The sequence below is a fragment of the Colias eurytheme genome, chromosome 17 (assembly GCF_061535395.1).
Source record: "Colias eurytheme isolate Ceu_HAF_F1 chromosome 17, ilColEury1 Martin Lab GWU primary, whole genome shotgun sequence".
Taxonomy (NCBI): domain Eukaryota; kingdom Metazoa; phylum Arthropoda; class Insecta; order Lepidoptera; family Pieridae; genus Colias; species Colias eurytheme.
This window is the reverse complement of record NC_142996.1, coordinates 9702058-9725739: the sequence shown is the minus strand read 5'-3', so window position 1 is coordinate 9725739 and position 23682 is coordinate 9702058. Positions and strand designations below refer to the sequence as shown.

General features: G+C 33.1%; 4 protein-coding genes across 4 annotated transcripts; 2 read left to right on the top strand and 2 right to left on the bottom strand.

Moving 5' to 3' along the window:
• Positions 1-263: 263 nt before the first annotated feature.
• LOC149901441 (vesicle transport through interaction with t-SNAREs homolog 1A-like) lies at positions 264-5754 on the bottom strand. Its single transcript, XM_090111797.1, has 6 exons — positions 5470-5754; positions 5019-5077; positions 4522-4642; positions 3960-4165; positions 3333-3607; positions 264-2829 (listed from the first exon to the last, which is right to left on the bottom strand). Exons 1-5 carry the CDS (start codon positions 5561-5563, stop codon positions 3458-3460), a joined length of 630 nt encoding a protein of 209 aa, XP_089967923.1. The 5' UTR covers positions 5564-5754; the 3' UTR covers positions 264-2829; positions 3333-3457.
• A 1591-nt stretch (positions 5755-7345) lies between these two features.
• LOC149901440 (tyrosine-protein phosphatase non-receptor type 13-like) lies at positions 7346-11155 on the top strand. The gene is made up of 2 exons (XM_090111655.1): positions 7346-7570; positions 7866-11155. The coding sequence occupies exon 2, from the start codon at positions 7870-7872 to the stop codon at positions 11062-11064; it is 3195 nt and encodes a 1064-aa protein (XP_089967781.1). The 5' UTR covers positions 7346-7570; positions 7866-7869; the 3' UTR covers positions 11065-11155.
• Positions 11156-12157: 1002 nt separating this feature from the next.
• LOC149901439 (heat shock protein 60A-like) lies at positions 12158-14242 on the bottom strand. The gene has a single exon (XM_090111579.1). The coding sequence runs from the start codon at positions 14093-14095 to the stop codon at positions 12377-12379; it is 1719 nt and encodes a 572-aa protein (XP_089967705.1). The 5' UTR covers positions 14096-14242; the 3' UTR covers positions 12158-12376.
• Positions 14243-14570: 328 nt separating this feature from the next.
• On the top strand, positions 14571-22523 carry Adk2 (Adenosine kinase 2). Its single transcript, XM_090111675.1, has 6 exons — positions 14571-14740; positions 15065-15229; positions 16575-16718; positions 19575-19764; positions 20292-20462; positions 20779-22523. Exons 1-6 carry the CDS (start codon positions 14730-14732, stop codon positions 21145-21147), a joined length of 1050 nt encoding a protein of 349 aa, XP_089967801.1. The 5' UTR covers positions 14571-14729; the 3' UTR covers positions 21148-22523.
• Positions 22524-23682: the final 1159 nt, after the last annotated feature.

Genomic DNA, 23682 nt, shown 5'->3' with positions numbered 1-23682 from the left:
ATATTTTATGAGTCAATTACTGTTTTATTTTATTGACATTATGAGGATAAATGTTTTCATTCTTTTTATTGTATGTAGATAGAAGTATGAAATTAAATAAGTATAAATTTAAGCTTAGTCCGCAATTGTGGTGGTTTTTATTACGGGAATCGAACCCCACTTTTGACTTTATTATATGCACAAGCTTGCTACTGTAGTCGGCTTTTACTCATTTCTTCAGCAGTAATCTCCTAACTTATCAGGAAAAGGAAACAAAATAAAAACACAGAATAAGTATAAGTCATTTATTGAAAAAGGTAGGCCAATAAGTACATTTACTACCTAAACTACAGACAGTCTCACATCAAGATATTATAAAATAGTGAATATTGTGTTATTTACAAGAAGGATGACAGCAAGCATAGTGTAAGGCTAGCTTAGTTATAAAAAGCCTTGACTAGAATCTGTAGGGTCTATAGCTCAAGTATCAGACTAATTTCATTTCGTTATTTTAATAATACTAGGTATAGGTTTAAGTAATTAATCATCCGATTGTAGATATTATAATATGAGATGTATTGAACAGAAAAATATTTCTTAAAATATATGCTAATGTTAACAGTCATTATGTTATAAGTTTACAATGTTTTTTGTTTCAACACATGTTGATGAAAGAACGATACATACATATTACAAATTTTATTTCAGTCATCTTAACAAGTACATATTGTATTAGCGAGTATAATTAAGATGATAGTTCTTCTTCATTCCAGTCAGTTTCCATTTAGATTGCAGTAATTATGTCGCGTCGATAAAATATGATAAGTTTTAATATTGGTGAAAGCAAATATTTTGATGAAGTTAAAAATATGTTTATCTAGATGAAAATGTACTGGTTCTAATTGAATTTTAATGATACTTATACTATTTTTTGATTAACATTGAACAGAACATTACAGATTTATTATGAAAAAAAGAAACATATTTCTGCACCATTTAATAACGAACGAATTAAAATGAAAATAAAAATTAGTTTAAATAGCACAGTAGGTATCCTTAAAAAAAAGCAAAAAGAAAATTAATTTTAATGTAAAACAATAAAAAATCATGATTTATAAGAATTGGGCTAAATAGTCGCGAAAAATTTAAAGGATAAATAAATTTGTACTAAAGACTAATTAATAAATACTCATCTAACGAAATAGTTACCTAATAGACTAAAGCCATACATATCATTTTTATTGCACAACCGTATAGGTACTATAAATAAATTAATACATTTCAAGCAACATTTCAATTTAGAATTAAAAATGATTCCTATAGCAATTTTTATTACTATTAGTGTATGTATCTTAGACTCTTAGATCATTACTTACTGATCTAAGGTTAGACTATAAGGATGATTTTATGAATGTATTTTAAAAATTCGTATAATTTAAATTCACTACTACATATATGATTAACAGTATATATCGTGACAAAAAGGAAGCAAATACATTGTTTTGGTGTGTTTTATTGACAGATAAATTAAATTAATTCTTATAGTTTAGGTTTTGTAGCAATGACAACTAGTTTTAACCCAAATAAACTTTATTACAATATGTTACTGCGAAAGTATACTATCGAAATTATATTTTTTAATTAAGGATTACTTAAACAATGACACCAACACCCTATCTTCACTTTGATTATATACAAGTAGCATTGCTCGCGCAAAAAAATGTTTTGATACAAACTTTCATCCCCTATTTTATCCCCTTGTGGGTAGAATTCATTAAAATCCTTTCTTAGCGGTTGCTATGATACTGCCTATCAGCATGGCAAATTTCAGCACGATCGATTTAATAGTTTCGGCTGTGCGTTCATACCTATGTAGGTATGTCAGTCAGTCACAATGCATCCAATACATAAGTATATTAATATTTAATGATTAAAATCTATGATTACATGTCATTTATCGAAATATACCGATGATTTTTATTATACGATCTGTACAAATTCATCACACGCCAATCACTTTCCCTTACACCATGTAAAACACTGAAAAACTCACTAAGTTTGTTCCCACTTATTCTAATATGTATCTATAATCCACCCCAAGGTCTTCCAAATATTGCCTGTACCAGTTCAATCATTCATCCATATCTTATAATTATTATTTTATAAATATTCGAAAGAAATTTTTACTTTTTATATTGATGGTAGATTAAAATTGTTATACATATTAACTCAGTACATAGTAACTCAATGGCATAAAGATTATTTTTTTCAATTGTTCTAAATATAAGAAAACAGTATGGATTCTATAGATTTATATGCGTAAAGCCGAGATCAGTGAAGCCTCCAGGAATGTACACATTTCATTAAATTTCCTAATATTTCGTTAGGAATATAGAATGTATGTAGTTAATTCTTAAAATATCTACAAATTACAAGATATTGCAGTCAATTGAGTACGCCTGTTGTGTGCAAAATGTTAAAAACTATTTTGTATCGTGAAAACAGCTTTTTTTTTCTACGCAGCAATGCCCGCGCAAAATTGAAATCTGTCATTTGTTTGCACAGATAATAATTAATAACATTTTAATGTCACTTAACGATGTCAACCACAGACAAGAAATATTGTTCCCGCGCAAAACTTCCACATTTTTTTTTGACATTGACACTTGCACAGATAACGATAGTGTTCTAGTAATACCCGCGCAAAACTTTATACTTAAAACGAAGTATAGCAAGTACTAGTTTTGCGAACAGGAAGATCCTTAAACCTGTGGGCAATATCTTGGTGCAGATCATGTAGAGATAGTAGATCCACTGTGCTAGGACTCTGTGATCCAGGTAGAAATATTCCTGAAAATTAAAAAAAAATCACTTATTAGAATAAATTAATTTAACGTTATTCTTAATTAAGGCGTTTTGAAAGTTTAACGAAAACAAAAATAAAGGTTTACAAAATTGTCCTTATTAGTAAATCTTTTAAATAATGTATTCAATACACGACAGTTAGTTTATTTTTTTTTTCATTAATTTTTGAAGTGAACTTCTTAGGGCGCGTTGAGAGTAAAATTTCAATGACGCGTCATGGCAATACCGTCACGTCAAAGAAGTTTCACTTCTTACACGTATGCTTGGCGCACGCTCTTTTTTTATCAAATCTTTAAAGGACATGACATATTACATGACAGTTGATTTTTTTGGCAATTTATTTTATTTTTTTCTATTTTCACACTAGCAGCACCGTCGCACGTCACCCAGCAGCTCAGCACCACAGCCACGTTTTTTTTTTTAAATTTTACACTGGCAAGTGGCAACACACGTCACCCAGCAGCACCAGCACCACGTGTCACACGCACCTGGCAGTGCCCCAGCAGCAGGCGTAGCTAGGTGACGTACAGGTAGAGCCCGAGCGCGGCCAGCAGCGCCAGCAGCACCAGCACCATGTCACACGCACCTGGCAGTGCCCCAGCAGCAGGCGTAGCTAGGTGACGTACAGGTAGAGCCCGAGCGCGGCCAGCAGCGCCAGCAGCACCAGCACGGCGCCCAGCACCAGCCGCGTTTGTAGCGCTCGAGCCAGCATGCTCTGTGCTACGCGCCCGGAGCGGGACAGCGTCGCGTCTGTCTCACGCAACTAAAATAAAAAAGTACTGCTTTAATGCGCGTACTCGTACAAATAATGCACGTTTTTGTTGGAATAAAGCCGTCCAGGATTTCCAAAGTTACAAGGATGGTCATTTCCGTTATGAGTGTGTAGAGTTCCTCCGTGCAGTACTTCAATGACGTCTTGGTGTGAGCGTCATGTCCGATTTCAACCACAATCGCAGTGTTGCTACTTGCTAGTAAAGAATAACTGAATAGAGGTTTTATTTATTTTTTAATTTTCAATAATTTTGTATTTTTATATGTTAAAAATCGCAATACTACTGAAAATTTCTTGTTAAAAGACAAACTAAATTTTTTCAATCAAAAAATAAAGTCCATACCCTTCCCCTGGACCGCTGTATGGTCTCTCGCTGGCTGTGCAGGTCTTGCAGCACGGCGGCACCGATCTGCTCCGTCTCCAGAACCACCCGGTAGCCCTCGTTGAGGTTCTTGCCGGTTCGCTCTAGGCGTTCAGTGTTGTCGAGCAGCTTGCGTCGCTGCTCGTTCACTGTCGACCAGTCTTCGTACTCGTCGGGGTCTATATTATCTGTGAATGGATGCGTTATTAATATATAATGTCGTAGTAAGTTACACTTGGGCAAATTTATTTCTATTATTTGAGTCATATTAACATTTAGGTAACATAGATTTTTTGCCGTGGCGTAACATGTCTATGTTCTTAAAACACCTTTTTTTTTCTACAATACCTGCTGTTTTACTGTTTGTGGACATGATTGCATAATAACATAGAATATTTCCTTGAAAAAAATCATAATCGTTAATAAAATAATAATTAATTGCAAATAGTGTTAATTACTATAAAACTACAAGTACTATTTTATCACACACAGTAGTATTATTTTCTTAAATTAATATTTACAGAAATCAAACAAAAAAACTCACATGTAGCCGAATTATTAAACACGGAGCGATACTCTTCGCGCACGCGCTGCAACTCCGCTCGGTACGCAGCGACGCGAGACCCGGCGCCCGAGCCGCGGTACTCCAACTCTAGTTGCTCCAGCTTATAAGCAAAAAAAAATACAGTTTTACAAATTTAATATATATTTTTTTTTTTATATTTAAAGCTAATTGTTACGTTTCACACCCAATCAATGGGTAGAATGTATTAGCCACATAATATTGTAATTAAAACATCTATAATTTATAATTTGTAACTACATTCTTGCAAATAAATATAATTTGAATTTGAATTTCAGAATTAAGACATTTTTTCAATGTCATCAAATCATTCGCTATTTGATAGCATGAATAAAACGAAATATAAAGTTTGAAGAAGCAAAATTCTCCCAAAACACCTTGTAAAATAAAAAATAAAGGCATAAATTAAATAAAACAAATTCGCAACAATGAGTTTTATTTTTCTTTCTTGTACTTACCAAATCATTGGCTTCTTCAAAGTTAGACTGAATCTCTCTGGAGAGTTTATCACGGTCATCTGAAAGAAAAAAAAAATAAGTTGGAACCATTAATACTATAACTATGTATGGAGACGACACCGCCTACATCACTTATACTTCGCTCAACTTAGGTCAAATTAAATCTTATTATCTTAGTTTAAGAGATGGTTTCTTCTGCCTCTGATAAAAATCCAATTAAAACACAAATTGTAATTTTCACAGTTACCAATTGAGATAAAGGAAGATAGTCATACAAAGACTAGAATTTATTGTATAGTTTACAACACAATAGACTCAATTTCCCTAAATTCAAATCCTCTAAGACTTTAAGATCAACAAAAGTTTATTTGCCAAGTTGATTAAAATTTAACAATACAAATTTATTGAACGACAAGCAAAAATGTAATATATTCATCAAATAAATACGTACCGTCGTTTCCGGATTTCAGACGACCAATTTTTGCAGTAATGTCAGCAGTTAAAACTGAATATTGTTGTTCATATGATTGAATTAAAGTAGCCATCTTATTTAATTGCAAACACTAACAACTGCACACATTATTCGATACACAAAGCCACAATTGTGATTAATGGAATGATATTCTTACAATCGCATCTCATAAAATTTATATTGCAATTAATACGAATTAAGAACGATTTTTATATTTTGCTGTAGAAATTTCGAAGATTTTGATCTATCCTCGATCAAAATACCTCACTGACCGCTGTCATTAATTTGACAAATTATGTCAAAAGCCAAAACCAATAGTCATCGATTCTCAAAGATTGCGGATGATGAATGGATGATGATGATGTTAAGATATGTATTGCTAAAAAATAATAATATAGTACTTCAAATTCATTTTTTTCTAATTGATTCTGCCCAATTCTGTCAATCTTCCAATCTTCTTTTGTTTAATGATCAGACTTTTATGTAGGAAGAACTCATTTAATAATTTCTCGAAATAATAAAATATCATGGGATAGCGTGATAATAAATATATTTTATCCGAAAAATTATCGTTAAAAAGAGTTTTTATGCCGAGCACATGAGTCAGAAGTGAAACTTCTTTGGCAGGATTTAATATAATACATACGGAAATATACCAAAATCGTCGCTCTTAGGAGAGAGTACTAGGCAAGGGCGTTGAATCAACGGACTAGTTAAATTAACCGTCTATGTACACTCAACGATTCGACTAGTCCATCGTTCATCAACGGACTAGTTGAATTCAACGACTAAACAAAAGAGTCGAAACGATCGTCAACGCGTCCGCGACGGTTAACTCTTCGACGTGGCCGTATAATAGTCCACCGTAGACGGCTAAACGACTCGTCGTAGACGGCTCGTCAGTCGACACGTTTGTATCAACTACCAACTTTCGACGCGACGCGTCGCGAGTTGATAGTTCAATATTTTTACCGATAATTCCGTTTGACTTTTAATGAGATTACTATGATCAATGCTCGAAATATTGAAAAAAAAGGAGATTAATTTGTATTAATTTGATATTATTGAATTGTCTTAAAAACCTAAGATATTTTTTTATTCAGTTAATTTATTACATATCATAAGGATTACCTACCTATAATAATATATTGAATAATGTTAAAATATTGACTATAACTAACGACTTAAAACGACAAGTTAAAACATAAACAAAAACTTGGTAATAGATAGGTGATAAATATATAATTGTTAAAAAACAGCTCTGACTTTTTCTTTACTAGAGACAACCCTGACATTGAATTCTTTGAAAATCTATAATTCGTAATAACTTCGTGGTAAGAATGTGGAATTTTACATGTAGAGTGTAGACCTCAGTTCAAGGTAACGAACGTTCGATTACCAATACCGTCGCGCGTCGGTCGACCGTGTCAATTCGTTTCAGTTTACACATCGACTAGTCGAAGATTTTAACTAGTTGATCATGCATGGCGCATGGCGTTGCGCTAGGCGCGCGTTGGTAGCGTATAGTAGTACTAGTAATCTATTAAAATATATAAAAGAAAAAGTTTCACTGCAATACGGTGTACAAAGACGGTGGTTCTTCTCTTTTCCACAAGTATTGATAATAGACAACTAGGTATTACTCGCATTACTAATTTATTAGAAGTGTAATTAATTATATGTCGTAAGCTAATCCATATTCCATATAATATTAAAAAATCTTAAAATGATAGCAATAAAGAAGCGCATTTAAATATATTTTAAAAACAATTATTTTTTGATTAAATCTTATCTAGTGGCAAGTGCCAAGTGGCAACTGGCAACTCTATGATTAATTCCTCACTGCTCACTACAAGTGGATTTTTTTTATAAACTGAACAAGTGCGTCCAAACAAAGTAACAGGTGTATTTACTAGTTATAAATTTTTCTTTAAATTATCATTTGTAATGTAAACAATGCGGAAGAACCATGTGAAAGTGTATTTCATAGTTTCATTAGATTAAATAAAACAATTGCTATTTACTTTACAACAAGATACGTTGGAGAAGTTCTTTGAAGTTTGAAAAGTTTCACGAATGTGTAAGTTCAATATTTTTAAACGTTCATTGATTTATTTCATTATAATCAGGATATAGTAAAGCGATATAATTTATTATGAGAACTCTCAGTATTTACAGAGATTTTAAATTTATGTAAATTTACATAACTTTGTACTTTTACTTGCGCTATGGCGAATGACTAAACTTATTAACTTGCATAATTAAATCATAGATTGTCCGTATATGGTAATTTTACGACCTCTTGTTTCTAGAGTTTCTTTGTTATGGATTTAATTATCATTAATATTGTTAAATAATTCTATTTTTTTTTTCAGAATTATGCCGCGAAATTATGAAGAGGATTCTGGACGCAGCTCATGTTCCGCCGCGTCTATAACCTTAAGCCCTGTTATCGATTACCATTTCGAACAGCCACTTTCATACAAATCAGATGATATACAACCTCCAGATACTAACTTGGTAGTGAGTACAAAACCTAGGAGTTATGTTAACCTCGTGAAATCGCCAGACGAAAAGGATCCATTCCCTAGTTGTAGATTACCAAACAAACAGAGAAAACCAGTGTTAAACTTTTTTGATACTCCACGCATGGGTGGACTGAGCAATGCTCACTCAACATTGAATATTGCTTGTAGCACCCAAATAGAAACATCTAATACTCAAAATGCTGTGTCCATGAATGCCTTACACAAAGAGAAATTGGTTAAAAACAAGCAATTTTCAAACAGTAATTTTAGAAGAACCAAACCAGTTCAAAGAGCAGCATCTCGTTTATATAAAGCAGAGACGTTGAAAGGAAAGGATGGCTGTGTGGGCCCAGAATTTATTGTTCGGGCATCACAGCCTGCAAAAAGTATAGATTTAACAATTTCCGCTTTGTGTGATAAGAAAGTAATAACAGTTGTTCTATTAAACGGACAAAAGATAGACATTTTATGTGACCCAAATAGTGTAACAGTTGGTCAAATATTTGAAGCTCTTGTTCATAGTGAAAAATATGAGCACAATTTCATGTTAGGCATTGCTGTACTTATTGGAGGAGATTTTGTATTTTTACCCGACGATTATAAAATAAAGAAAATAGCACCTGAAAATTGGCATAAGAATAGTAATAAGAAACACAAAAATGCAGATGAAGATATTTCTTTAACAGTATTTTTAAGAATTAAATTTTTCTTGCCTAAAAATATTGCCAGTAATATTCAAGGCGGAGAATGGAGGTATCGTGTATATTTGCAGTTAAGGAGAGCAACAGTTGAAGGACAAATGATCTCAACGATACAGAATCTCATTTTATTAGCTGGTTATGCATTGCATATAGAGTTTGGTGAATTTTCATATAGAGAACATGGCACTGCAGATTATTTTTTACTAGAACATTATTTACCGGAATCTCTGATCACTAATGATATGGCAGATATTAAGTTACGGATGAAGAGAGCTCATGAATCTCGAAGGGGCTTAGAAAGGAATAGAGCAATCGTAAATTATATAACACTTGCGCAAACTTTTCGTGATTATGGTGCACACTTTTATTCAGCTATTTGGGCTACGAGAGATGGGTTTTGTAGGGATGTTTGGTTGTCAATAGGACCTAGAGGAATTACGCTATATTCAAGGACAAGCCAGATTCTCGATTCACCAAATAGCAGTACAAACCGCATTGTGTTACAAAGCTTACCATGGCATCATATTCACAATTTTTACTACAATAAGAAAAGCCTCTATATTGTACCTAACGCATATTCAGGACTATCAAAAATCGGAATTAAATATAAGTTAAAAATGACCGACAATAAAAGTTATTTTATATTCTGGCTAGCGTCACTTCATCATAGATTATATTTAAAACTTTATGCTAAGGAAGACTTTATCAGTTATTTGTCCAGTGAATTAAGTTGTCCATTCACAACCGATAGCCCAAAGAAGGCAGAAGTGAGCAATTACCAGGACAGTTATAATCTAGCTGTGAGAAACCCTGTGCGGGTAAGACGACCTGTACGGCGAAGATTCAAAGTAGATCTGTTTGGTGATAAAAAAGCGCAAAATAAAGAAAATGAAAAACCTAACACTGAGGAATTGTTACGGCGAATATTGTCGCCCCAAAATAGCGATGATAGTATTTTAAATAGTCCACCTGGTCATGGTAGTTCTTCTAATGATGGCTTATCATCATCTGAAAGTAGCTTACCAAGAAGGCATGGCGTTAAAATGGGAACACGAGTTTTCAATGGAATGAAATCATCAGGATTAAATAACACTTTAAGATCGCCACAATATATGTATATGCGTTCTGAGGGTGACCTGGTCGCAACACAGAGTGATTCAGATGACTTAAGCTCAGAACAAAAACAGCATTGTAATGTAAATAGCATGAAACTGTTACCCGAAAGGGCTTATAGCCAAAACATGTCACAAGCACCTACAGCTTATGTATTGGAATCACCAAAAGTATATTCAGATGTATTTAATTATAATGAGGGAAATGAATCTTGTGTAAATACATCCATTTTTGAAAAACTAGACAATATGGAATGTGTTCAAGGTGAAAGAGTATTTGTGACAGCTGTTTTAGAAAGAGATGATAATAATGCTTTAGGTCTACAGGTTGCAGAGGGCTCTGATGGAAATGTATACATAAAATCTATCACACCTGATAGTTCTGCAGATTTAAATAAGAAATTATTGCCTGGAGACCAAATAATATCTGTTAATGGACAAACTTTATTAAATTTAAAATATGACAAAGCCTTATCTCTGTTACAATCGGCTCCCAAAGTAGTAGAATTAATAGTTCTTCAAAATACATTAAAAAGTACAACTGCAGAACACCAAGAGGACAGAAGTGATACAAGCAAAAGCAGAGAAAACAAATTTAAAGAAAGCATTGTGTCTCTAGATGCTGAGCTGACAGATGATGAACTTTTAAATGAAGAAGCTTTGAAGACAATATATGCACTTATAAAGTTAACGAAAGAGAAAGTTGTGAATAGAATAAAAGAAAAGTCTAGCAGACAAAATACACCTGTTAGAAGTAACTTGCAAAAATGTTACTCTGAGAACAGAGTGTATGATGAATCTGATTTAGGTGATCAATCTTCACAGGACAATTCGCCTGCTAAGAAAAATGACCAGAAATTCAATTCTTGGCGCGGGATTGTCCCTAATTCAAAGTATAAGCGGCGACCGTTAAGTTTAAGCATTCCGTCCGATGTTAATTTACCTGATAACTATTTAGATGACACCAGTGATATTTTAAAGAAGTCTTCTTTAAAATCTATACAATCTTCACTGAATAGTGTAGATAAGACTGGCAATAGCGGTTCTATGAAGAATGTGGCTTTGCCCCGTAATTTTGGGTTGAGCAGAAGGTGGTTAGGTCCAGTAAAATATCCAGTAACTCCCTGTAAAAATACAAATACTGAGAATACAGCAGTAAGCAGCGATGTCGTACGGACGAGGCATTTTGTTTACGGCACTGGTGATTCAGATGAAGATCAAATATTTTTATAGTACCTTACTATTTTTACATAAATGTACATATTATATACGTGTAGTTTTTATTGACAAATATTTAAGAAATAAATATGATTCTTATACACCACCAATGTCTTTCATTTGTTATTAAATTCTATTGCAAGCAATTGCTTTCTTGAATACCTAAGTTACTACCTACCTAAAGTTTTCGGTAAATAAGAAGTCATTAGAATATTACAATCGTACTATATGATGAACTAGGTATCAGATAAGAAATAAAAGATAAGTTATAAGCATTATAAGACAATTTAATTTATATTTTAAGTAGGTATCTAACTGAGATACTTTATCGTATTACATAGGTAACGTAAATACCTATTGGAATCTGTAATAATTCATATTGTAGGTACCTAGCTACTCTACTTTGAGACAAACTAGTGCGTATTAATTATTATGCTAATGAGTTTTAGGCTTTATCGCAATGAGATAATGTCGAAAGCATTATCATGTAGGCATAATATTTACCCCTTGACCTACCTAATAGCACAGAATACATAATAGTAGCTAAACACTACTATTCGATTATAAGTTGATATCCAATTATATTTTATGTTTACCTAATCAATAATGACTGTATGCATGTATTTATCGCCATCTCCTGGTTGATATAAGAACCTAATTGCATATAGCTGACTACTGGGTTATTGACCGAATGTGCTAAGTAGTCTATTATTACACATCGCGAGCTTTAACTTTGTCCAAGTACAACAAATTGCATTTCAATTTGTATTACTTATAACTTGGCGACTATTCAACCGTTTCATAAAAATATTTTTTAAATAGAAAGCTACTTCATTACCATCTGACTTCTCTTAATACCTAATTTATTGTCGAACACGCGGTTATTACATAATAGGTATTCGAATAAATAAGTTTAAACATAAATCTAGGTACAAAAAAATACAATAAAGGGATATTAGGAGTTAAACTATTTATATTTTTAATGCATCATGCAGATAAAATTAATTCAACTCATTGTCATGATAGGTAGAAGTAGATAATAAGAAGGTAAAATATATTTTTTTGTCAAATGATACAGATGGTTAGAAGGAAGAATAAAAGACATAAATTTAACAACATTATGTATTTTAAAAATAACACCTTGCTCCACTGAAGCAAACATTAAACTAAATAATTCTAAGACGGATGTCTTTCTAATCTAACACAATCAGACTCAATAAAAAATATATTCATTCACTGCACATATAAATTGCATAACTCATTCACTGCAACCTTAGGAGAAAATTGTCCTTTATTATTAAATGCAATTGCAAATGCTATAGACGGCTTACATCATACCACCCATGCCCCCCATTCCACCCATACCACCCATTCCTGCCATGGGGTTTGGTTCCTTCTCTTGTGGAATATCACAAATGACAGCCTCTGCTGTTGTCAAGAGCGAGGCAACACCGCTGGCATCCGTCAGTGCAGTCCTCACAACCTTCGTGGGGTCAATGATTCCCTTCTCAATCATGTTCACATACTCATTGTTCAGGGCATCATATCCAAACTCAGGTCCAAGTTCTTCTACTTTAGCTACAACAACGGAGCCATCGATACCAGCATTACGGGCAATGGTCATGCACGGCATTCTTAAAGCTTTCTTGATGATTTCTACACCAGTGGCCTGGTCGGTGTTACTTGTTTTCAGTTCATTAAGCATTGGGATACATCTGAGAAGGGCTGAACCACCACCAGGAACAATACCTTCTTCAACAGCTGCTCTGGTTGCATTTAAAGCATCATTAACCCTGTCTTTCTTCTCATTTACTTCTACTTCACTGGAACCTCCAACATGTAGAACAGCAACACCAGATGCTAGCCTAGCAAGACGCTCCTGGAGCTTTTCCTTTTCATATTCAGAGGTGGTTTCTTGAATTTGATCACGGATTTGCTCTGCTCTCCTGTCAATGTCAGATTTCTTACCTTTGCCCTTCAAGAATAGTGTGTCGTCCTTTGTAATGACAACCTCACCTACTTGGCCAAGGTCTGATAACTGTACATCTTCAAGTTTGATCAGGTTAGCATCATCACCGAAAACAACACCGCCAGCAGCAATGGCCATATCACTGAGTGTAGATTTCCTGTTGTCACCGAAGCCTGGGGCTTTCACGGCAGCTACCTGTAGACCAATCTTTAATCTGTTAACAACCAATGTGGAAAGAGCCTCGCCATCAACATCTTCGGCAACAATGACCAAGGGCTTTCTCTGTTGGTTAGCCAACTCCAAAGCAGGAATGATTGTTTGTACATTGCTGATCTTCTTCTCAGAGAATAAAATGAGCGCATCTTGGAATTCAACCTTTGCACCCTTTGAAGAGTTGATGAAATATGGTGAAATGTAACCTCTATCGAATTTCATACCTTCAATTACTTCCAATTCGTCGGTGAGTGTTTTACCGTCCTTTACTGTGATAACTCCATCGCGTCCAACCTTCTTCATGGCATCGGCGATGAGCTGGCCAATGGCAATATCACCGTTAGCAGAGATGGTGGCTACCTGCGCGATCTCTTCTGGTGTCGTAACAGGCTTCGACATAGCCTTCAATTTGTCCTTAACGGCATCTACGGCCATCATTACGCCGCGGCGAATCTCGATCGGGTTAGCGCCTTTTGAAATTTTCTCGAAACCTTCCTTTGCAATAGCTCTGGCAAGTACTGTAGCTGTTGTAGTTCCATCACCGGCTTCTTCGTTTGTGTTGTTTGCAACATTTTGTACTAACTTAGCTCCAATGTTCTGGAATTTGTCTTTTAATTCTACTCCCTTGGCAACTGTTACGCCGTCTTTGGTTATCTTTGGTGAGCCCCACGATTGCTCCAGAATCACGTTTCGGCCTTTAGGGCCCATTGTGACTGCAACCGCATCGGCTAAGACGTCCACACCCTGGAGCATGAGAGCTCTTACATCAGCACCGAATCTTACATCTTTGGCATAAAATCTTGAAAGTTGGTGCGATTTTTGTAAGGAGACGCTTTGACGAACAACACGAGGCAGGCGCAACATTTTTAAGTGAACTTAAACTGGAATGATAAAACAGACTTCGCACTTCGCAGAAGACTTCGAACTCACACTTCTCGAAGATTCTCACTGTTCTATGAAGAATCGCGAAACGTGATTTTGTGCACCGGGTTCTAGGTTATGTCACAAAGCAGAGACAATAGAGTAGAATAAACTTTTTATAATACCAATACCAATAAGAATTCTGATACAAAGGTTAAATTATATACTAGCTTTTTACTATAAATCTGTAATATGTTCTAAAAATTGGTATGCATTTCTAACAAAACAATTAAACAGATATGATTTAATTAAAAGAAAGTATTTAGAATATTATCCCAGAAATTTTTATTTTCAATGGCAATCCAATAGATAAACGATGTCAGCTGTCATGTCATATGTCAAAGCAATAATGTCAACAATTCATGTTCGTTTTTTTTTTGCATTCTTCAGTTTAACTAATACTTAATCTGTGCTTCAGTTACGTAGACGTCTGAGAGCACGTTTTTGTTAGAAAAACATGCGGTGATTTTCATTACGCTAAAATTATTAATATTGTTTTTAATTTAGTGTATTTCTTACTAGCGACGCTTTCGGTCGTTTGATTACTGTTTATTTCTTCGGGATCAATTATTACATAATGGATAATAGGTGACTTTTTGCATATTTATTAGACATCCTTTTGCGATGGCCATAATTAATTCGCTTAAATTGAACTATAATTAAATGATAATTTTTTATCACTACAAAGCAAATTTAAGTGCACGCTAGGAACTTTAACGTCATCTGTATTGAAAACTAGAATATGTTTATGTTATACATATATTATTTCACAGCTTTTACATATTATTTCCTAATTAATTGTCGCTTATATTTTAAATAAGATTAAATATTATTAAATCTTGCGAAATCGGCGGATTTATTAAACAGAGACTTAGAAAGTCAATAATATTTTACTATATGAATTATTTACAGCTGCATTTGTGTTCGGGATGGAGTCCTCGTAGGCATTGGTAATCCCTTGTTGGATATATCTGCTATTGTTGATGAAGCGTTACTCAAGAAATATGGCCTCCAAGCTGATGATGCTATCATGGCTGAGGACAAACACATGCCGCTGTATAAGGAACTTATGGAGAAGTAGGTTTTATTTCTATTATTATTTTTTAATTGACCGAAATACTTTTTCGTACTCGTTTTACTATAGATGTTCATAGAGTATAAGTTTTGTTATAAGGTGCATTAGGTTAATTCCGGATGACGAGGTAAATGCAATAATGTTAAATGAACATAACTATTGATTGATTAAACAAATATGAATAATTATTGTTATCAAACCCATTTATTTTCATGCGATGCCTGAAGTGGTATTCATATTTTCCAAATTACCTGACATCTGGAATTCCTCAAATGCACTATAACTCAATAATTTATCACAATTTTTATATTTTAACACTCAGTAAAAAATATTTTTTTTTATTCATTGCTCTGTTATGTGCATGGATAGTCATGATGGTTATTCGTGATTGTTTGATACCATTTAACTTTAATATTATTACTTAAAAATATTTTATAATAGTTGATAACAAATTTTTATATTTGAAAAATATATGGTCATAATTATTTTATGTAAGAAAAATATAAAAAATTTATAATAAATATAAGAATTTTTTTCTTGCCGGTTCTTCTCCATAGATACTGCTTTTCGAATCGGTGGTAAATGTTAAAAATATGTATTGACGTTTCAAAAGAGCTTCTCGAAGAAGTCTTATTGAATCAATAAATGTTTGAGTTTGAGTTTAATTTGAATGTTTCAATAGTAAATACAAACAAACAATTTATTCCTTGGCTCAACGCCCAGTATTCTTGCTGCTATGTCAGTTGTACGTTGATTGTCAGAAGTATCAATCTAAATGGCAATAAATCATTTGTCTATAATTTAAGAGAATTTCTATATCTCATATGCACTTTGATCCATGACGTAGTGGCTTCATCTGAAGTATGTAGGGTATTACAGCATAGCCAAAAAATTATATTAGTGTTGTACAAGCTGTTCCTGTGCCTTTGCTCGTAGCTGTATGTATTTCCATCCTTTTTTCTTTGGCATCAGGTCAAGATTTAGTGGCAGAATGCAGTAATATTATGTCTATCACTGTTCCAAAATTTGATCGAAGTTGGATTAGCGGTTTAGGGATTTATGTCCAATATTATTAATATTAATTCAAAATTTTCTGTTCTTCTTAAGTACCACAATGTCTTAAATCAGTAACAATTCCAGTATGGAAAAATTACAGAGCTGATGTCTTCTAATGCTATCCTTTTCCCACACCTGGAATAATACTGCTTTAAGACATGTTATCCCTGCTTCTGATTCGGATTTCATTCTGATTCTGTTCCCATCTATGATGTATTCCGTTCATTTTATATAGTGTAATTTTCTGTCTCTATTAAATTAGTCTACAAAACTTTGCTATATTTTTTACAGATATAACGCCGAGTTCATAGCTGGAGGCAGTGTACAGAACTCTCTACGAGTCGCTCAGTGGATTCTAAAAAAGCCTAAGCTATGTGTATACTTCGGTTGTGTTGGAAATGATGACTATGCCAAAATATTAAAGGAGAGAGCCGAGTAAGTAGTTTTGTAAATGTCGTATCTATAAGGTGTCTATGGTGCGATAATATATTTTATGCACTATTTATAAAGTATAGTATTGCCATATATCAAAGAAATTAGTGTTGAAATCAGGGTGTATGTTCTGACAGAGTGTAGACCCTGATGTTCTGACAGAGAATGTGCATTTGATCCCACTTCTGAAGCAATATCAGAATTTTATATACATACAGATTATTTATATAATATCTCTATGTATATCTTCTAGTTTTCTTAGGACAGGATTTGCTTAGCCTAGGATTAGTTGAGATTAGATAAAATATAGATAGCGTTAAATTATGTTCGATTCAGCGAAACGTTCTTAATATAGTTCATACTACAATTTCTTTACAATACATTATTCATTAATGTTAGACGCACATCAATCAAGATAACCGAACACTCAATGACTCGTCCATTGATAGACACGATTGATAAGGCATTGATGGTGTTATCTTTGATTATCGGCCTAGTATTTGTGGGCATATTTTGGTAATTCGTGAGATGAGGTGAGGTTTATCGTAATGATAGGTGTTAATTACCGCAAACAAAAGATAAACAATAAAAAAGGTAAACTGAGTAGTTTAAATATTAAATTTAATGTGAGGGAAAAAAAAGTCACGACATGACAGAGACTATTATTTCAAAAAAGACTGCTAGAATATGTTTTTTTTAACGTGATAATGTTTTTAAAATCGTTTTAGTCGGGTGACATGTTCAGAAACTTGTGTCACACCAAAACCTCACGAGCGCGATCGCAGGTATAACGAGAGAGAGACGGACCGATCTCCCGTCTCATCTCGAGCGCTGCCACCAAAAAGACGTACCAATCACGTAAACATCTCGATCGTAAACCTACTTTACAAACAACCAATTTTTAGTAAATTTAAATGTTTACCTGAATATTTTGTAAATATTTGTTAAGATACTAAAAGATTTATTAAGATAATTAAAATGGAGATTAATAAATATGATGATATCTACTAATTTTGAACGCAAAAGTCTGTCATTAATACTATGCAGTTTTTAGAGGTAGACTTCTGAATATACTGCGTGGAACTATTCCTCTGCAATATTATTACTATCTCTTTTTACATTACGCTTCTGTGAAAAACAAACAAGTTATTTCCACGTATATCGCTTGCTTAACAAGCGTCTCTCTAAAGGAGTTGTTTATCATCCCATCGAGATAACATTTGGCCGTCTTATCTTGTTCGTGACAAGATATCACTCGCATTGTCGTGACGAATTACATCATTCCTTTGGTTTTGGTTAACTTGAACCATGTATTGTTTGAAATTTTATAAATGTACGGCAACTTTTCCAAGTAAATGATTACGAAATACATTTGTTTCGTTGCTTTTTCCAAGCAAGTCATTTTTACGTGTCTCAAAAAATATCTGAGAATTGTAAAAATGTCTTCTATCGGAATGAATTCTCGTATTATCAAAGACATTTTTGGTCTGAAAATAGTTGATAAAATTTTATTTCTTCTCGATCTCGAACCCTAGATAAAAGAGAAATTATCTACTTGCATGCCTCTGGCTCCTGAGACACAGTTTTAAACTAGTTCGGGAGCCAAAGGATTCATTATCTAGACCTGTATTATTATTATGTCAATAAAGATCTTTTTTATTATTTTTATTTATAAACAGCATTTAAGAGAAAGTTCATAATCCACACTATAGTAACTAAGTTACGCTGATAATGAAGTAGTTATCGTCCGACCTTTCCGAAAATTTTCACGGTGATAAGAATAATACTTGAACGTAAAACAACAAAAGGAAATTGTTCGTGAATTAGACGTGGTAATATATTCACCACAGTTAATACCAATAGCAATATTAATTAGATACGGTAGACACTGTTCTACTGGCTGTTTATTAAGATAGCGTTTATACTAATTTATTCTAGCTGTGCAATACACAGTAATTTATAAATACCACGATTGGAATTTTAATCATGATACTTCCATATAATTCTTATTCACAATAATTTAAATGATTAAACATCATGATACCGCTTTGCTATTTATTATGGTCGAAGCGTTTGGTCCTTCGAGTCAGTATAGATGACTGATAATAAAACCATATTAACACTATATTTATATTTAAATATCTCATCATATTTCCAGCACTGGTTATATTTAGCCGATATAATATTAGATGTGTGATAAACTGATGACATTACATGATTTCATAGATACCATTTCAGTTGTGCAAATATGGGTTACTTTGCAATTCATCTATTCGCTGATAACATTATAGTACATATATTATTTGTCTGAGCATTTTCAGTCGCATAGATACTCATATTATTTGAACAACTAACATACTTATCTGTTTGTGTAATGTTATTAATATGATAGGAACAGAAAATGGGTGTTTAGACTTTATCCGTTTGAATAACGACAATATCGCATGGTTATTATTCGTGTATTTTAACGGACTTTTGTTAGGATTATTAAAGTGAAACTTTTATTACATCGTCTCAAACTTTTTGGTCTGTGTAGCGCATGTCGCGTACGTATCGCGGCTGCCGAGTAGGTATACCTACTCGGCAGCCGACCGTCACGCGACATGCGCTACACAAAGCAGTGTTCGGAACCGTTCGAACAGTTTCACTTTTACCGTGGTTTCATAAAACCACACAACATTTTTTCTATTATTTTCCATTTTTTCTTTATTTTATAATGCCAAGATCACCTTCAGAGATATAACAAAAAAGTAATCAAACAGGTCATCAAAAAATACCGTGATTCAGTAATTTTTCAGTCATTTTAACATAATTTTAATTTAGAAAGGTACCTGATATACTCAAGTCCCATCGTTTCAGAGCGGACGGCGTATCAGTCCAATACCAGATATGCGACACCACGCCGACGGGCACGTGCGCGGTGCTCGTCACGGGCACGCACCGCTCGCTGTGCGCGAATCTGGCCGCGGCGCAGAAGTTCACAGTTGATCATCTTGCGAAGGACGAGTGCAAGAAGAGTATAGAGGGCGCGCGGTTCTTTTATGCGTCTGTAAGTTTTGAATACTGGAAACGATTTTTTTTTCAGAGCAAGCTATATGAGCAAGCTATATAATTTTTTATGAATTTAAAATGATCCTTTATATTGTAAATAACCAACTATAGCACTTAAATTCTGAAAAATAAATTATTTAAATTATTTACCCCATATACACTTTTATCACTGGTGATTTTACATGTATTATGCTGGCCTTATAAGGACAAATAAGCTCTTTTATTAAAGGCCCCAATGTCTATGACAATATTATGTATATTTGCATGGTTACTAGAGTTGAACAGGGAAAATAAAAAAATGACTTAAATGTTAGTAAAAATGTAGATGTCTCTCGGTGATAGTCAAATATAAAATAAATGCTTTTTGAAAGACAGAATAGACTATAGACTATCAGTACATGTTCTTATCAAAAACTGTAATAAAATACAAATGAAAATAAATTCACACTATTTGACATCAGAGATAGCGAAATTCTCGTGAAAATAGGGTTAATGTTAAAATAACAATGATTAACAAAATTACAGGGTTTCTTCGTAGCAGTATCCCCTGAGTCCATAATGCAGCTCGCCAAACACGCAAACGCGAACAACCACACGTTCATAATGAATTTGAGCGCGCCGTTCGTGTCGCAGTTCTATAAGGAGCCGTTGGCGAAAATAATGCCCTATGTGGATGTACTGTTTGGTAATGAATCGGTGAGTTGTTTTTTAATCTGTGAACGTATTTTTTGTTGCAAATAGTTTTTAAGATTTTACGGGGGAACGGGTATTACAAAAAAAAAAAAAATGTAATATCAAGAAATGAATAAGTAATAAATCAAAAAGAATTTTGTCTTTTCAATCCATTCTTGATATTTTATCTTGTTCGTGTCTTATATTGGAAATTAAAAATGCCAAGAATCAACTTGCCTAATAAATAAAAATAGAAATATGTGTTTAAAATTTTTATTTCTTTAATTCCAATACTAGTTACATGTACATTGATTTGCCTGTTTTATTCACATTTTTACAGGAAGCCGACGCGTTCGCCAAAGCATTCGACATAGCAGAAACGAATGTAAAAGACATTGCGTTGAAAATAGCAGCGCTACCGAAACAAAACGAAGCGCGGCCACGTGTCGTAGTAATCACACAAGGCAAAGAGCCCGTTATATTAGTAGAGGGTACTAAAGTAACGTTCATTCCAGTGATTTGCCTCACTAGAGAACAAATTGTCGATACAAATGGCGCGGGAGACGCGTTCGCGGGCGGTTTTCTTAGCCAAATGGTTCTGAACAAATCGTATGAAACGTGCGTCAAATGTGGTATTTACAGCGCAACGCATATTATACAACACTCCGGTTGTACGTTTAGCGGCGACAGCGACTTTCAAGAAAGTTAATGATTGTATTTTTTTAATAATCAATTTTTTTTCTCTATTGTTTGTCATGTTTTGTTGTAACTGGTAAGTGGATTTTGTGACCATAGACGATGGAATGGTTGTATTTGAAATGATTTGAATTTAGAATTTTTAACTAGTAATATTGTGTGTGGTTTTGAAAAAAGCTATTCGAGCTTCCATATTTGAAAAATATGTTTGAGATTTACACTAAATTTGTTCATTGAGCAATATTTAAAGCAATATTATGGGATAAGATTTAAATTAAATATGTTACCAATATAATTATTGAAAAATGCATGAATATAGACAATAGATTTAGATATAGTTTGATAACATTGTTACTGGCTGGTTTCAGAAATATGCAATGATACAGCAATACTTGTTTTGTTTGGACAAGTTCAAGTACCTATATATATAAAGAGGATAAAATCTTAAAGTCATAGACTCGAATAAAAAGTGAATATTAATTTTAAACTATACATAGTGATAGAAATAAAATAACCATGTTATGTTTTATTTTTTAATGTAAGATAGAAAATTTAAAAAAGTTAACATTTATGTCAAAAGTAAATGTAAGTATTTGAGAAAAAATAAACACAATATTTATAACTTTGTCACATTATAAACTTAACAGTCAGTTAAAGTTGTTTTTTTATATTTAACAAAAGTATGTCATAAAATACAGCTACAAAAACTAAACACTTAAAAATTACCAACTTTTTGAGATTCATTTTAAACGAATAGAATATGAAGGCACAACAATGACTTAAAGTAAGGTTTTGCTTAAGAACTAACAAAGTTTTGCTAAGCAATACTGATTGAAAACTACCACTAGCTTACAACTACATTAACAAGAATATATTATATGAAAAATATGGCAAATTTTACCTTGCATGGTAATTCTTAGTATAAAAATTGGATAAAAACAGGAATGCTTAAGTCAAAATACTACAGAAAATAAGACTAATGACCAAAAACAACAGAATAACGCACAGCATGGACATCCCAATATGGAATGTTATACTCGTCTCCCAAAAGGGGCATACATCTATACACTTCTATTAAGGAAAAATTGTTAATAGCTTGGAGAATCTTACTTATCTGTCTTGTTACTCTCCTGTCTGGATTTATTGTGTAATAGTAATGTGGTACTTGTTCGACTGCTTCCTGTTTCTCTTTCTTCTTGGCGTTTTTGGTTTTATTTCTGAAAATGTATTGCATAAATTACTACTGAGAAACATTGTTATTGTTTATGTAATATTTGGCAATATGTTATTCTTTATGAATTGTATATTAAGTATAATATTCAAAAGATATCAGAAAGATGTGGTTGTACTTATAATGGCTGATGTGAATAAAACAATTTTCCTAGTGAACATTTTATTTTTATTTTCCTTTTCTCTTTAGTAGTTTAAAAATTAAATATGTTGCCCTCTGGTAAACACAGACATTTAAATAGAATATTATTTAGTATGTACATAATTTTTTTTTAAAAGAAAGGAGGTTCTATGGCCCACTGTATTTTTAGACATTTAAAAGGTAGTAAATTAGGTACATATTGGTTGTGGCGCAAATTACTTCTTAGTAGTAGGCATTAAATAAAATTTTCACCGAGCTTAATACCATTCTACATATCTCAGGGCTAATTCAAACTACGAAATTAGAACTTTGTTTAAAAACAACAGTTTCAAATCACTCACCCAATTCTTTGTTGTTTCATATTGCGTCTATTCTTTCGAGGCATTTTGGCGAATAAAAAATTCAATTTATAAAATAACTTTTTATGAAGTTACAACTTAAAATATATGTTATATTATTTTGTTTATAAGTACTTTTTTCGTATCCTTTCCTTTATATCATTGATAATCCATGTTGATATTTTTAAGTTTGTATTAATACCCACAAATAGTTGAGACAAAATTTACCAAAAGAAATATTGCAACTCTGCATTCTGCAATGTGCGGAATTTTTTAAATAATTTCACCGCCAACGTTCTGTCAAGTGTCATTTAATGATACTTGTCAGTTGTCAATTTGTCTATTGAAGAGCGGCTAACAAAATTTCGATCTACCTTCATAATGTTAATAAATCTACGAAGTAAATGCATTGTTCAATAAAGGTTCAATACAACGTGTGCATTGAAGAGCTACGACTTTTTTTTACAGTTCATGCATGTATTTTAAAACCCAAACCAATTCAGCTTATGGCCAAACCAATGGGTTCAACGTGGGCTCAACTGATTTTTTAAGGAACCAGCTGCCCCGGCACGACGCTGTTCCTACCTATCCTATTTATTGCCCCCTTTTCGTGTTTTTCTCCATAAGAACCTTCCTTGTGCATTAACAAAAATGTTAAAATAAAATTAGCCGAATTGGTCGAGCCATTCTCGCTTTTCAACACATTTATCATTTTAGTTAGTAGGTATAGATTTCGTAAAAGAAACGATTTTTTTTTCTCAATCTATACTTGTTTCATTAACTAATTAAACTCTAAATTATATATGTATAGAGTAAGGTAAACTTTTTAACATTGTTT

Excerpts from the sequence above, each read along its gene's own strand:
- LOC149901441 (XM_090111797.1), bottom strand. The coding sequence starts at position 5,563 with ATGGCTACTTTAATTCAATCATATGAACAACAATATTCAGTTTTAACT. Across the intron at positions 4,643-5,018 it reads TTGAAGAAGCCAATGATTTG|CTGGAGCAACTAGAGTTGGA; the intron begins GTAAGTACAAGA and ends TTTGCTTATAAG. Across the intron at positions 3,608-3,959 it reads TACAGCGGTCCAGGGGAAGG|TTGCGTGAGACAGACGCGAC; the intron begins GTATGGACTTTA and ends TTTTTATTTTAG.
- LOC149901440 (XM_090111655.1), top strand. The coding sequence starts at position 7,870 with ATGCCGCGAAATTATGAAGAGGATTCTGGACGCAGCTCATGTTCCGCC.
- LOC149901439 (XM_090111579.1), bottom strand. The coding sequence starts at position 14,095 with ATGTTGCGCCTGCCTCGTGTTGTTCGTCAAAGCGTCTCCTTACAAAAA.
- Adk2 (XM_090111675.1), top strand. Across the intron at positions 15,230-16,574 it reads TATAAGGAACTTATGGAGAA|ATATAACGCCGAGTTCATAG; the intron begins GTAGGTTTTATT and ends TATTTTTTACAG. Across the intron at positions 16,719-19,574 it reads ATATTAAAGGAGAGAGCCGA|AGCGGACGGCGTATCAGTCC; the intron begins GTAAGTAGTTTT and ends CCATCGTTTCAG.